This window comes from Rhinatrema bivittatum, chromosome 3 (genome assembly GCF_901001135.1).
Source record: "Rhinatrema bivittatum chromosome 3, aRhiBiv1.1, whole genome shotgun sequence".
In the NCBI taxonomy this organism is placed as follows: domain Eukaryota; kingdom Metazoa; phylum Chordata; class Amphibia; order Gymnophiona; family Rhinatrematidae; genus Rhinatrema; species Rhinatrema bivittatum.
The window spans coordinates 558,981,123-558,996,787 of NC_042617.1; the positions used below are offsets into that span (position 1 = coordinate 558,981,123).

General features: G+C 41.5%; 1 protein-coding gene across 1 annotated transcript in view; it reads left to right on the forward strand.

Moving 5' to 3' along the window:
* Positions 1 to 15,665, forward strand: part of REPS1 (RALBP1 associated Eps domain containing 1) — a 566,482-nt gene that overhangs the window by 251,472 nt on the left and 299,345 nt on the right. Inside the window, 1 exon segment of the mRNA XM_029596463.1 lies at positions 1,068 to 1,222. Within this exon segment, the coding sequence (XP_029452323.1) occupies positions 1,068 to 1,222 (155 nt within the window).

The following is a 15,665-nucleotide window of genomic DNA, read 5'->3' on the forward strand; positions in this document are numbered from 1 at the left end:
CCACTTGGGTTAGGTTTTTGTTTGTTCCAAATAGGCCTGGGATTGCTGTCGTCAACCACACACTGTAATTGGGTAGCAGATGGCATCTCCTTTTTGTTATGCCCAGGCAATCCTAACTCTGGAAGGGCATGTTGAGACACATCATTTTAAAGCCATGGGTGCATTGGCGGGCCACCTGAGATGGAGATGTGCAAGGCTGCAACATGGAGTTCAGTGCATACATTTTTATCTGGTTGCTGACTCCCAATGAAACAGTAAGTTTGGTCAATCTTTCCTGCAAGAAATCTTTGGAGGGTAGAACCCAACTTTTGCTCCCTTGCTTCTGTTTTTTATTGAATCGGGTTTCTTCTCACGACCATCCCCAAATACAAATTGGGATACTCCAACAAAAACAGTTCTTCACTTGGTGTGTTTCCCTTTTTTTTTTTTTTTTTTGTTGAAGGGCTTCCTGTAGCTATGGATTCTTTCCTGTGGGAATTTCTATCCTGCTTGCCCTCAGAAAAAGCAAAGTTTCTTACCTGTGATGGGTGCTCCCTGAGCACAGTAGATACTAGTCCACACAAACCCACCCACCTCCCCAACGAGTTGTTCTACCTAAAGCCTGTTTGTAGAATTGAACAGAACTTCACACAATGACAATGACATGTGACATTCTGCACATGCTAATGGAGCATGAGGAAAAGCTCTGGAAGCTTCTTAAGAAGAGATCTGTCCTGGGCTCTGTTTGATGACATCACCCACTTGTGTGGACTAGTCTCCTGCTGTTCTTGGGACACTTGTTATAGGTAAGCAGTTTACTTTTTCTCAGAAAGCTCATGAGTAGCAGCCTGTGGTACAGAAACCAACTTGAGAATGAAAACAGGATTAAAGTGCAGTAGAATAGAACACAGCACTTCTAGTAGGTCATGGGGCTGATTCTGATACATGTTTTCATGCCTTTTAAATGGTTATAATGTGCGGTTTGTATAATTTTGCATTTTATACAATGCTAAAGGTTTAAAATTTAGGTTGTACTTTCCAATTAATATGAAAGTTGATGATGCAGAAATTAATTTTTGTTTTTGTAGGGAATTGTCTGATTTTGATAAAGATGGTGCGCTGACATTGGATGAGTTTTGTGCTGCTTTTCACTTGGTGGTTGCTAGGAAGAATGGTTATGATTTACCTGAAACACTGCCTGAAAGCCTAATGCCCAAACTAATAGACTTGGATGATTCAGCAGGTATAGTTATAAAATATGTGATGGTATTTATGCTCATATATGACTGAAATTTTAAAATGATGGGTTTAATTATAACTCAATTTGCTGTAATTATGAAAAAGCGAGACAAATGAATAAATAGAAATGAGGTATATATACACTTATTGGTTATACCCTTAGGAACAGTACAGACTTATGCAATTAAATACAAAACTGAAATATTAATGCTTTTTTTCATCTGCATGGGTTTTCTTAATTACTCCATTGTTGAGCAGTCATAAGACTGCTCTAGTATTGTCAGAAACAACTTAATTTTATTATTTATTTAAATTCTTTTAATATACTGACCAGGTCTTATCGTACCGGTTTACAGTAAACTAGAGGGAACCAGTTAACAGAGCGAACAAAAACAAAAAGTTACATTATAACAGGGAATGTGGAACTAGGCTGTTAGAGAAAAGATAGGTTAAACAAATTCTAACTGGAGAGAAGGGCAAAAGGAGGAGAGGGTGCTTACAGGATAAGAATTATGTACAAATTTACATAGTGTATATGAAGTTAAGCAAATTACAAGATAGTGCAATTGGTCGGACAACAGTTCCTTTGAGTTGCAGAAATGGACACATCCGTGGGGTAAGAGACTGTGTGGGTGACCCTGAGGCTTTTTCAGGGGTAAGCTTGGGCGAACAGCCAAGTTTTTAATTTTTTTCTGAACGTGATATGGCAATGTTCCTGGCGGAGATCTGGCGGGATGGAGTTCCAGTGATGCGGACCAGCAAAAAAAAAAAATGCGGACCAGCAAAAGTCATCACATACAACTGTATGTGATGACTTTCTCTGTCCCATTCTTCAATCCATTTCTTGACTACTTGGTTGAAGGTTCCCTTTCTAGATACTAATGGTTTTGTTAACCTGCAGAGAAGCAAGCATCTTTTCTCAAAAGCATTGTAGTTAAACACTTTTATTGAGAAGTTACTGGTAAGAAAATTTCTCCATGGACAAGCAAGAGCAAAATCAGCTGCACAAGTATGATGATCATGCTATGGTGCCATGTCTGAGCATATAGTCTCTCTCAAGCTCACAAGATACTGAGTATGTGCAAGAATTCGCAAATTGTCATTGCCACAAGTCCCTCAGTCTCTTCTCATTCGCTTAGCGGTCAATTTTTCATCTTTCTCCCAGGCAAGCAGGATGGTGGTAGTCACATGTGGGTGACATCATCAGGATGGAGCCCAATCATGGAACACTTTTTTGTCAAAGTTTCAAGAAACTTTGACTGGCACACTGAGCATGCCCAGCATGCCCCCCCTAACCCTGCATCCAACAGGGGGGTCCCCCTTTGGTCTTTTTTTCCCCCATGCAGCAGTAGCCTCACAGATCTTTGGAGCTCTGTGAGAATTTCTCACAATTTTTCCTCTCGGAAACTAATTTTAAAAATCTAAAACTTTTACCCCATCCTGGGGTCGCCCACCGGATGAGTATCAAGACGGCCTTAACGCCATCCTTCAAAAAGGATTAGACGCTGGAAAACATGAAGTAAGGGCAGCTTATGATGTTTTTGACATTTGTCTCAAGAGGGTCAGCAGCAGGTATAAGTGCCGGGCGCTCGGCATGGCTCAAATCATCTGACCTACGCCAGGAGGTCCAAGAGAGGCTATCAGACCTTCCGTGTACCGGAGGTAATTTGTTTGGCGACAAAATCCAGGAGAGGGTTACACAATTAAAATACCAACATGATACCTTGCGTCAACTCTCCTCTCTTCCTTCAGAATTTCCAGCTACGGCCAAGAGGTCTTTCAGACGTGACCCTAGAAAACTTTCTTATAAACCACGTTGGTACTATCCTCCTCCATCCCGTGCTCGGCAAACCAGACCTTCCCAGAGAGGGCAGCCTAGACAACCCAGGTCTCCAAAAGCCCAACCAGCTTTGCAGGCGGGTCCAGCATCAGGGTTTTGACTCTTTCTACAGAGCAGAAGCCAACCTTCAATTTTCACCATTCCTGTAGGAGGCCGCTTGTGCCTTTTCCACAACATATGGCGCACAATTACTACAGACCAATGGGTCCGTTCTGTGGTCAACCAGGGTTACCATCTAAATTTCCTCATCCTACCACCCAACACCTCTCCTTGTCCGGCAGTAGCTTCTATCAATCACTCTCAGCTTCTCGAGACAGAGCTCTTGACTCTTCTGCACTCCAACGCCGTGGAACCGGTACCTCGACTGCAGTGGGGTCAGGGGTTCTACTCTCAGTATTTTCTAATAAGGAAAAATCAGGAGGCATTCGTCCTATTCTAGACCTGCGTGCCCTAAACAAGTACCTCTGCAGAGAAAAGTTCAGAATGGTAACCTTGGGCACCATGCTTCCTCTCCTACAACAGGGAGATTGGCTCTGCTCTCTAGATCTCCAGGAGGCCTATGCCCACATTGCCATATACCCTCCTCATCGAAATATCTAAGGTTTGTAGTAGGTAACATCATTACCAGTACCGGGTGCTCCCATTCGGACTAGTGTTAGCACCCCGGGTCTTTACGACATGCCTCGCTGTCATCGCAGCTCATCTCAGACAGAACAACATTCACGTTTATCCATATCTAGACGATTGGCTCATCAGAGGCCCATCCCGACAGGAAGTGCTCCACTCCCTCCATTTCACCATCAACCTAGAACTAGATTAGGATTCCTAATCAGTTACCCAAAATCACATATGTCTCCTTCACGTGCCCTTTCGTTCATAGGAGCAGATCTAAACACTATCCAGTCCAAAGCATTTCTCCCAAACGACAGAGCACACTCATTGTCAACCTTGGCCAAAGCTGTAGACTCATCAAACAACCACAGCTCGTCATCTGCTAATCCTCTTGGGTCACATGGCATCTACAGTTCATGTCACTCCAATGGCTTGACTGGCCATGAGGATAACACAGTGGACTTTAAAGTCCCAATGTCCCAGTCAAGTCAACCCATGTCAAACATTGTCCAAGTCACCAGCCAGTTATGTCTCTCACTAGCTTGGTGGACAAGGGAGTCCAATCTTCAGACAGGACTTCTCTTCCAGTCACCAGAACCTCAAATTACTCTAACAGATGCATCCAATCTGGGTTGGAGAGCACATTTCAACAGCTTCCAAACCCAGGGAACCTGGTCCAAACAAGAAGCGAAGCACCAGATACATTTCTGGAGCTTCAAGCAATTCGATATGCCCTACTAGCTTTTCTCGATTGCCTCTCCAACACGGTAGTCTTAATTCAGACTGACAACCAGGTAGCAATGTGGTACCTCAACCAGCAAGGAAATACAGGCTCCTTTCTTCTATGCCAGGAGGCGGCACAGATTTGGGCCTGGGCTGTCTCCCACTCCATGCTACTAAGAGCGACATACCTGGCAGGCGTGCACAATCTCAGCCGGACCTTTCATCCCTACGAATGGTCCCTGGACCCTACTGTAACAAACAAAATTTTCCACCAGTAGGGCAGCCCACACATAGACCTCTTTGCATAGGTTCACAACCACAAAGTGGACAACTTCTGCTCTCTACACCGCAGCCACAACAAAACACCACGAGATGCCTTCGTCCACTCGTGGGCAACGAGTCTTCTGTATGCGTACCCTCCACTTCCACACATCAGCAAGACTCTCGTGAAGTTACGGCAGGACAGGGGCACAATGATCCTCATAGCCCCTCACTGGCCACATCAGGTTTGGTTCCCCATCCTTCCTTAATCCGTGTACATATCAGTGCCATTTCAGCTTACCACAAAGGTATAGGAGATACTCTGATCTTGGTGCAACCCCTGGTTGGGTGCTTTATGAGAGGGATTACTACAACTAAAGCTTCCATTGTGTCCTCCAGTTCCAATGTGGGACCTTAATGTTGTTCTAGCACGGCTCATGCGACCACCATTCGAGCCTCTGCATTCCTGCGAGCTTCGACACCTCACTTGGAAAGTGATCTTTCTAGTTGCTATAACATCGGCTCGCAGAGTCCGTGAACTACAGACACTGGTAACATACCCACCGTATACCAGATTCCTTCAAGATCATGTGGTACTGCACACGCATCCTAATTTCTTGCGGAAAGTAGTGTCAGATTTCCACTTGAATCAGTCAAACAGAATGTTGGGAATTATTAGAAAGGGAATGGTGAATAAAACGGAAAATGTCATAATGCCTCTGTATCGCTCCATGGTGAGACCGCACCTTGAATACTGTGTACAATTCTGGTCGCCGTATCTCAAAAAAGATATTATTGCGATGGAGAAGGTACAGAGAAGGGCTACCAAAATGATAAGGGGAATGGAACAGCTCCCCTATGAGGAAAGACTAAAGAGGTTAGGACTTTTCAGCTTGGAGAAGAGACGGCTGAGGGGGGGATATGATAGAGATGTTTAAAATTATGAGAGGTCTAGAACGTGTAGATGTGAATCGGTTATTTACTCTTTCGGATAATAGACTAGGGGGCACTCCATGAAGTTAGCATGGGGCACATTTAAAACTAATCTGAGAGAGTTCTTTTTTACTCAACGCACAAAAAAACTCTGGAATTTGTTGCCAGAGGATGTGGTTAGTGCAGTTAGAATAGCTGTGTTTAAAAAAGGATTGGATAAGTTCTTGGAGGAGAAGTCCATTACCTGCTATTAAGTTCACTTAGAGAATAGCCACTGCCATTAGCAATGGTAACATGGAATAGACTTAGCTTTTGGGTACTTGCCAGGTTCTTATGGCCTGGATTGGCCACTGTTGGAAACAGGATGCTGGGCTTGATGGACCCTTGGTCTGACCCAGTACGGCATTTTCTTATGTTCTAATTCTTCCAACCTTTTTTCCAAAGCCTCACACACACCAGGTGAGCGGGCTCTACATTACTTGGACTGTAAACGTGCTCTTGCTTTTTATTTGGACCGCACTGCAGCCCATAGGAAGTCCCCCCCAACTGTTTGTCTCCTTTGATATAAACAAATTGGGAGCTTGGGTGTGCCAGCAGACCCTGTCCACATGGCTGGCAGACTGTATCTCCTTCTGCTTCCAACAAGCAGGCCTTCCGCTACAAGAATGCGTGAGAGCGCATTCAGTAAGAACTATGGCAATGTCAGTAGCACACCTACATTCTGTATCTCTTGCTGACATCTGCAAAGCTACAACATGGAGTTCTCTTCATACTTTTGCAGCTCATTGCTGTCTAGACAAGACTGGCAGGCAAGATTCCATCTTCGGTCTGTCTTGCGTAATTTGTTTCCCGTTTAATAACCCAACTTCCTTCCAGCAACCCACTGTAAAATTCAGGCTGCCCTACTAACCAAAACCACCCCAGTTGTTGTGCCTATTGCACGTCGTTGGGTGTTTTTGGCCTATTCTATTCGGGCATCCTGTAGCTCGCCTCTCACCCACATGTGAGGACTACCATCCTGCTTATCCTGGGAGAAAGCAGAGTTGCTTACCTGTAACAGGTGTTCTGCCAGGACAGCAGGATGTTAGTCCTTACGAAACCCACCTGCCACCCCGCGGAGTTGGGTTCGCTTACGTTTTCTTATTTTATTTTTCGCTTGTACTTTTTACAACAAACGAGATAGAAGGGGGACCCCTGCTGGATGCAGGGTTAGGGGCATGCTGTTCCGTGATTGGGCTCCATCCTGATGATGTCACCCACATGTGAGGACTAACATCCTGCTTGTCCTGGGAAAACACCTGTTACATGTAAGCAACTCTGCTTTCTTGCCATGATTTTTTGGGATTTTGACTGCAAGTTTACATTCTTTCCTTCAGTTTAGTTCATTTTATTTTATTTCTTTTCTTTGTTTAAGATGTTTGTCTGGACCATGATGCAGCCAGTGCGGCCCATGAAGGAAAATGTCACAGAGCACCCAAAATTACAATGAAAAAAAGCTCAAATACAAGCTTTTTTTTTTTCTCTATGAAAAAGAAAAACCTAGATATAAGGGGCTGCTATCTGAAAGGTCCAAGTCCAGAAAGGATAGAGATAGAACTTCCCTTTCCTACTTCATTAGAGGCAAGGATTTCCCATTTCATTGGAGCCAAGCTCTAAGAACAGTGCCAAAGTTATGCCAGGGCTCAGCATTGCACTTTTAAAACCAGTATAGGAAAAATCAGTGCTGTCAACATTATTAAAGTCAAAATTGTCTCTTTCACCATCGAGGATCATAGCACCTAAGCTGGATGGCCGTGACCACTGTTCTCTGTGTAGATGTTTTACTGAGGCCCACAAGATCTTTTGCAGAAGATTTTACTCATCTGCTAAATTATAGGAATCTCCTTCAATTTAAGTACCAGTGTTAGATTACTCATCCTGAATTTATCGTCCTCTATTGCCACTTCCTTCATCTGTATGGAAATTATGGTTGGACTTTGTACGTTCTTATGCAAACAAAATACCATCTACAGGTATCGGAGCCTATTTTAGAAAGATTTTCACAAAAACTTCAATCTCAAGCAAGGATTCCACCTTATTATGAAATTAAACCAGATCTGAAATCTCTACAGTCCATTTTCTTAAAGGAGAAATATTCACCAGTGGAAGCTCCAGTGATCCTCTTGGATTCAAAGGACATACTGGATTAATGCACTTCTTACTCATTTTATTCTTTGCTACCTTCTTCAGAGCTGCCCTCAGAGCCATCTCTAGAGCCTTCAAAAAGCACTACCACTATATTTGTCATATCCAGCTTTTGTACAAAAAATGTCTGAAGTGATACCTTTTAAACTGGATAAAGGTTCCAATCAGGCAAAATAATTCCAAGTGGTGTTGGTGTATCCAACCCCCAAAACAAAGCTGTTCCCATAGAAAACCCCTCTCTATACTGCTAGTTGCAAAGAACATAGATTTAAAGAGTGCAGCAATGAGAGAGGCAAGATGGCGGCATAGCAGGAGGCAGGAACGCTTGGTGCTCCTAGCTGGAAACTTTTTTTCTTCTAAAATTAATATGCCTGCCAAGCGTAAGGGTAAGGTGAGGATTTACCCGGTTGAGTCCTTGCCACCCATGACCCAGCTGGAGATAGACCGCTTCCTGTCCGCTTCAGTTGTGCAAGGAACCGAGGAAGCCGTTGAGAGTCAGTGTGAGGGAGAACACGGGGCTCTCCTGGAGGAGGTGTCCTTGAGCCCCGAACAGCGTCAACCTCCAGCGCAGCGCGAAGCCGAAGCTGAATCAACCCCGGCGCCGGCTGATGACGCGGTGGAAGCGTCACGGCAGGAGGGGGGAGAAGCTCCGGCTGAAGAACTCGCGGAAACCTCCCAAAACGCCGTGGAAGAAGAAGCGGAGTTCGGCGTGAGAGGGGGAAAATCTGGGTGTCAGATGGCCGGAGGGCTGGAGAAGGAGAGGCAGTCTCCGGAGGATCGAGCCCAGACTACAACAGCCTCTGGAGGTGAGTCCGCGGTCAGTTTTCTACGACCGCAGACCATTACCTTGGAAAGTCTTTGGGAGGTTATGGTGGGACTCGGAACCTCTATGGACAGGCTTGAGAAAAAAATGGACTTCGTTGCACAGAACACCCAAGAGAAAGCACAAGAAGTCAAAGAACAGATTGCACAGATGTCCACTAGAATTGGAGTGACTGAAGACAAGATTAAAACTATGCAGGAATTAAATGGGACTATAATAAGAGAACAGATATCTTGTACAAGGAGACTGGAAGCAATAGAAAATAGCGCAAAACACTTAAATATCAGGATTTTAAATTTCCCAAAGATAGCGGGAGAAATCCCTTTTACTACTTTGAAAAAGTTTCTAAACGAGGTTCTCTCTTTTTCACCTGACCAATTACCGTCTGTAAATTCATGTTACTTTATTAACAAGAGAACCTCGGCTGTAGAAACTAATCAGTTAAATATTCCCGCTAACCTGACTAGTTTTCTTGAGAGCTCAAGTCTGGATATTATAGAGAGGGGTACTTTTTTAGTATCTTTTATCTATAAACAAGATGTTAACTCAGTCATGAAATCTTATTTTAGGAAATTCCCTGTTAACTTCTATAGTCAACCTGTGAAATTATTTCCAGATGTAGCTCAGGCTACTCAAATAAGGAGAAGGCAATTTCTTTAAGACAAAAAGTTATCGATTTGGGGTTTTCCTACACATTACGATATCCATGTAAATGTATGTTAAGAAAAAGCAACGAAGTCTATGTTTTCTTTCAGTTTGATCAGCTTAAAAAATTTGTAGAGGCAAGGGTTCCAACTACTTCTTCCCCAATTCCGACCAATGTATAAGGGTTAACTAAAAATAGTACCTGGAGAAATGCTATGTAATTGCCCTGTTTAATATTAATAATAAGGTTCTTTTCTTTAAATTCTCTCTATAGTTTGCACTTGCCTTATCTATAAGTGTTTCTTTAATGCTCTTATTGAGAATTATATAAAAATCAATCCTAGTATACTTTGTAGGGCTATGCGAAGTAAATTTTCTTTATCTGTTGAAATGATATGTATAACAGTGTATGTTATGGATTGGATTTATTTCTATTATATAATGAAAAATTTGAATAAATAAAGAATTAAAAAAAAAAAAAAAAGAGTGCAGCAATATCCAGGCCTCATTAAGATCCAGCTAACCACGATTCCTTGGTAAAGTCGGCTATGAAGAAAAGAAATCTTCAGCACTCCCCCAGGAAAAGTCAAAATTAATAGACCATACAGGAAAAAATGATCCAGTTAGCCACTTTGCAATCCAAAATTGCAGCTTATCAGCTGCAAATGGTGAAATACATGTGTAACACCTTGCAAAAGATGGACATCTCATTAGTCGGATCTTTAGATTAAAAAAATTTAACCTGTTTTTGGCAGAAGCTGGGAAATGTACAAAGCACTAGACCAGATCTATATACGATTTTCTAAACAGCCTTTAGATCATCGGTGATTGCCACAGGAACTAGAAGGCTAGCCTGGCTTAAGAGTATCTGGGCTAAGGAAAGATGTTCACAACAAGCTGGCAGATGCACCAGGCTCAGATGACCATCTCTTTTGTGACAAATTGAAAAAGGGTGTAAATGTCATAAAGAATTGTACTGCACAACAGATTTTGACAACAGCTACAGCTGATCAAGCCTCTCAAAGGAGATAACCATTTAGGAAACCATATTACTATTAACCAACAAGAAGATATAATTTCTATTCATACTACAGACATTGTACAGTACCTCATCAGCCACAGCAACTTCAGCAACAAAACAGAGGTCTCGAGTTAGAGACAGAGCACAGCAAAGCCTCTCTAAGCAATCTCCTGAAAAACCAGGCATGATCTTTTGACTACTAGCATATAAAATGTATTCACTCCTTTCCAAGCTTTCCAGTCAAGGAAGTGGTGGCTTCATTTTTTGGGTGCCCACTGGTGTCGTTACTTCATTTCCTCATTGCAAAATAATCAGGAGAATTTTATCCAATTCTAATTCTCAGAAAGTTAAATACATTTCTGAAAAAGGAAAGGTTCAAAATGAACTCTGTGGACACTATCCTCCCACTTCTGTGTTGGCTTACCACCTTGGATTCCAAGGATGCCTACACCCACATTCCAATCCGCAAATTACCCAAAGTAACTTAAGGTTTAGTCTAGAAAATCAACATTGTCAGTACACGTTCCTTCCATTTGGACATCAACAACCCCCAGTGTAGTCACCAAATATCTGGCAGTTGAGGGGCGCATCTCAGAAAAAAAATTATGGTCTTTTCTTATTTAGGTGATTAATATCGAGCACATCTTACAAAAACTTCAAAACAAACATTGTGTTTGTGTTCCGGACGTTGTAGTCCTTAGGATTCATCATAAACTTTGACAAGTCTCACCTGACTCTAACATCAATTGGACTTTATTGGAGTGCGCCTCAGTACTTGGCAAAAGAGAGACTGTCACCAGCATAAAGAGTGAATGCATTGATGACAATTGTTTGCATACTCTCCAGTCATTAATCGGTCATGGCTAAATTCTTCATGAGGATTTTATTTAAAACACTTTATATTCCACAAATCAATTTCATTCAACATGAATCACAATTTCAAATACATATTAATTTTATATGAAACATTTCAAAAGAAAGATAAAAACATTACAATAAAATCACAAACATACAAGATGTCACAAACCTAAAAACTGAAAAAATATAGCCTATAGTATGTTATGTTAAGTCATATGTCCACTACAGTGCACCTTGCTTGTCTACACATGAGACTAGCCCAGTGGCATATCAGATTATGCTGGAATCAGCATCTATATCCATTGTCCCAGAGGATATAAATCACAGGATGACTCATCCAATTTTGAAGTGGTGGATAAATCATTGAACCTTCTTCAAGGCTACAGTTTTCATCCTCCACTGATTCAACAGCTGCTAACCATGGACATGTCTCCACAAGTTTGGGGAAGCCCATTTCAATGCACTTTGCTTTCAAGCTATGCGGTCCCCTTACAGATCCACTCTCAGGCTGTGCTCAGAGCGCTTTTTAGGTCTTCAAACCATGGATAATGTAGTCAGTACTACAGATCTAAACAATCAGGTAACAATGTTCTACATAAGCAAGGAGGAACAGGTTCTTTCAAACTTTGCAAGGAGGCACTCAAGATTTGGAAGTGGGTGAAGCTGAGAAACATGCATCTTTCTGCAGTTTATCTTCCAGGGAAAAACATTATAGCAGATGCATTGAGTTGACTTCTTAAGCCTCATGAATAGTCACTCCAGCCCAACACAGTACAGTTTCTGTTCTGTCAATGGGAACTGAGTTTACTATGAATCCTAGGGACTACTTTTTGCCTATCCTCTCAACCACAAGCTTCCTCTCTATTGTTCCAAAAGACCATCAAACCAAGACTATGGCATCAGATTTTCTTTGGAACAAATGGTTAATATACACATTCTTTCCAGTTCCTTTCATTTCAAAAGCACTACTGAATTTAAGGAAAGTCACAAAATTAATGATTTTCATAGTCTTTTCTTAGTGCTGACAAATCTGATTTCCGTGATTACAAAGACTAGCTGTAGCCCCCCATACACCTACGAATATTTCCAAATCTAAATCAATTCAAGAGTTCTCTACTTCGCTCCAATCTTCAATATCTAGTCTCTCAGCATGGATATTGAGAGTGGAGAAATGCACGTCATACCCTTTCCACTTGAAGTTAAACAAGTGCTTTTTCCAGCTAGAAGACCAGCTACCAGATATTCGAATAATTTTAAATGGAAAAGATTTTCCTTCTGATATGCTACTCATAAGAATCCTTTTACATGTCCTACAGTTCCTCATGAGAGACTTCTAAGAAAACTAAAAAGTCATGGGAGAGGAGGCAATATTCTTTTGTGGCTTGCAAACTGGTTAAAAGACAGGAAACAGGGTAGGATTAAATGGTCTGTTTTCATAGTTGTAAAAAGGCAAACAGTGGAGTGCCTCATGGACCAGTGTTTTTTAATATATTTATAAATGATCTGGAAAGGGGTGCGACGAGTGAGGCGATCAGATTTGTGGATGACACACAATTATGCAGAATAGTTAAATCTCAAGTGGATTGTGATAAATTGTAGGACAAACTTGTGAGACAAAATTGGGCTTCCAAATAGATGAAGTTTAATATGGACAAGTTCAAGGTGATGAATTTAGGGAAAATAACCCATGCTGTAGTTACACAGGTTCAATCTTAGGAGTTACCACCCAAGAAACAGATCTAGGCGTCATAGTGGATAATATATTGAAATTGTTGGCTCAGTGTGCTGTGGTGGTCAAAAAAACCCAAAGAAAATATTAGGAATTATTAGGAAGGGATAGGAAAATAAAATGGATACCATAATGCCCTCTGTATTGCTCCATGGTGAGACCGCACCTTGAATACTGTGTCCAGTTCCGGTCTCCACGTCTCAAAAAAGATATAGTTGTACTGGAGAAAGTGCAGAGAAGGGTGATCTAAATAAGGGGCATGGACAGGCTCCCTTATGAGGAAAGGCTAAAGAAGTTAGGGCTGTTCAATTTGGAGAAGATGATTGAGGGGGGATATGTTAGAGGTCTACAAAATCATGAAAGGACTTGATCAAGTTAATGTAAATTGGTTTTTACTCTCAGATAACATAAGGAATAGGGGGTATTCCATGAAGTTAGCAATTAGCTCATTTAAAACAAATTGAAGAAAATTATTTTTCACTCAGTGCATAGTTAAGCTCTGAAATTCATTGCCAGAGGATGTGGTTACAGCAGTTAGTGTAACTGGGTTTAAAAAAGGTTTGGATAAGTTCCTAGAGGAAAAATCCATAAACTATTAATTATTAAAGAATAGTAGCTTGAGATCTATTTAATGTACTTGTGATATAGATTGGCCACTGTTAGAAACAGGATGCTGGGCTTGATGGATCCTTGGTCTGACCCAGTATGGCATATCTTATGTTCTTAACTACCCTCCTCCTAGTCTCTTCAGGTTGTGAAATTCTAAATAAGAAAAATGTTACGCTTATATCGCAACCCTCAGTTCGTGAGTCCCCACTTGTTTGGCTGATATTGTTCCTGCTTATACAAGAGAGAAAGCAAGGTTTCTAACCTGTAATCTGTGTTCTCCATGGGCAGCAAATAAGCAGTCATACAATACTCCAATCTCCCCACCCCCCACCCATTAGTTGAAGCTGCCTTGGGAAATAACTGAGGGACTCATGATAATTCTTGTGCTTGTTCAGAATGACATTTTGTCGTCTTGCTTTGAGAAAGAGTATGCTTCATCATGGTGCTGAATGATGTCAATAAGCAAAGAGCAAAATAGGCAAAAAGTCCAACCATCAAAGATAAGGGATCAATGCAAGGAGGAAGGGCACAAAATTTCAGCAGTTTCCGTAGAGTTCAAATACAAGATTTTTATTATATTGTTTACAAGCAAGTAGAGAGTTCAGTTGTCAGTATCAAGCCAAAAAAGGTTATGTCAATAGATTCACGGTTTCCTGACAAATATTTGAATATTTTATTTTAAAATCTTTTATTGCTTTCTCTAGGTTCTCTTCCAATGCAGTCTCTTCGAAACACGGCCCGTGTCAGGGGACCGTGAATCTATTGACACAACCTTTTTTGGCTTGATGCTGAAAATTGAACTCTGCTTGTTTGTACACAATATAATAAAAACCTTGTATTTGAACTCTATGGACATTGCTGAATGATGTCACCCACTTGTGTGGTTGTTTGTTTTGCTGTCCATGGAGAACACCTGTTTTAGCTAAGCAAACGTGCTATATCCAAGGATGAATTGGTGCAAAGGATAATAAACAATTTAACATATATAGTTTTTTACTTATATATTTTTATACTTATGGGAAAAGACAGCTTTTTATTTATTTTTTTTTTTACTGGTATTATGGGGCCAAAATATGGTCCTGTATGGGGTGCTTAAAATCTAAGTCAAATCTAAGTCAAATCTAAGTCAAATCTAAGTCAAATCTAAGTCAAATCTAAGTCAAATCTAAGTCAAATCTAAGTCAAATCTAAGTCAAATCTAAGTCAAATCGAAGTCAAATCGAAGTCATCTACCAACCTATAACCTTTCAAAAGACTAAAGAGTGAATTAATGTACAAAATAAAATGTACCCAGTCAAAACCCCCCCAAAGAAATGAGCCACACACCCACTTCCTCATTGGTTTATGACCCAGAGCAACTGGCAGGAATGTCAAACAATGTTTTTCTCAGCCATTCATATACTCCTCGGCCTACCCTCCTCGGCCTCCTCATATACTCCTCGGCCCTCCTCCTCGGCCTACCCTCATCCACTATCAAACCCCTTACAGATGTTCCAAAATGCCATTGCCAGGGTTATCACCAACTCACAGAAAGCCGATCACATCACCCCTATACTTAAAGAACTCCACTGGCTCCCTATCGCATCCCGCATCCTCTTTAAAATCCTTACTATAGTACACAAATCCATCCACTCGCACAACTCTAACTGGCTTGACGAACCCTTCTGTCCCATACGCTCTGATCGACCCATTCGATCTATCAATAAAGGTACTCTCTCTATTCCCCCATTAAAAAAAGCCCACCTCTCCACTACAAGGGTTCGTGCACTATCCATTGCAGGACCCAAACATTGGAACGCCCTCCCCACCTCGCTCAGGCTTGAGCCATGCTACTCCAAATTCAGAAAAAAACTTGACATGGCTCTTCCAACAAGCCTACCCAGACTAATCTTCTCCACCCCCCCCCTCCCTCCTTACCATCCTTCACCCAACCTGTACCTTTGTATATAGACCCCTGTAAGTAACCTGCTTAAGCCTCTTGTATATACCTGTAAATAGCCTGCCCCTCTTGTTAATTGCTTTAATTCCTACCTTCCTGCTCTATGTATACTCCTCCCGGTTTCCCCTCCCCGTTGATTGTAATTGCAGCCTACTAGTTACAATGTGAACCGGTATGATGTATGCTTACTAATGCCGGTATATAAAAGTTTTAAATAAATAAATAAATAAATACTATATGAGATTCAAAAACATCCTTTCTGATTGGCAT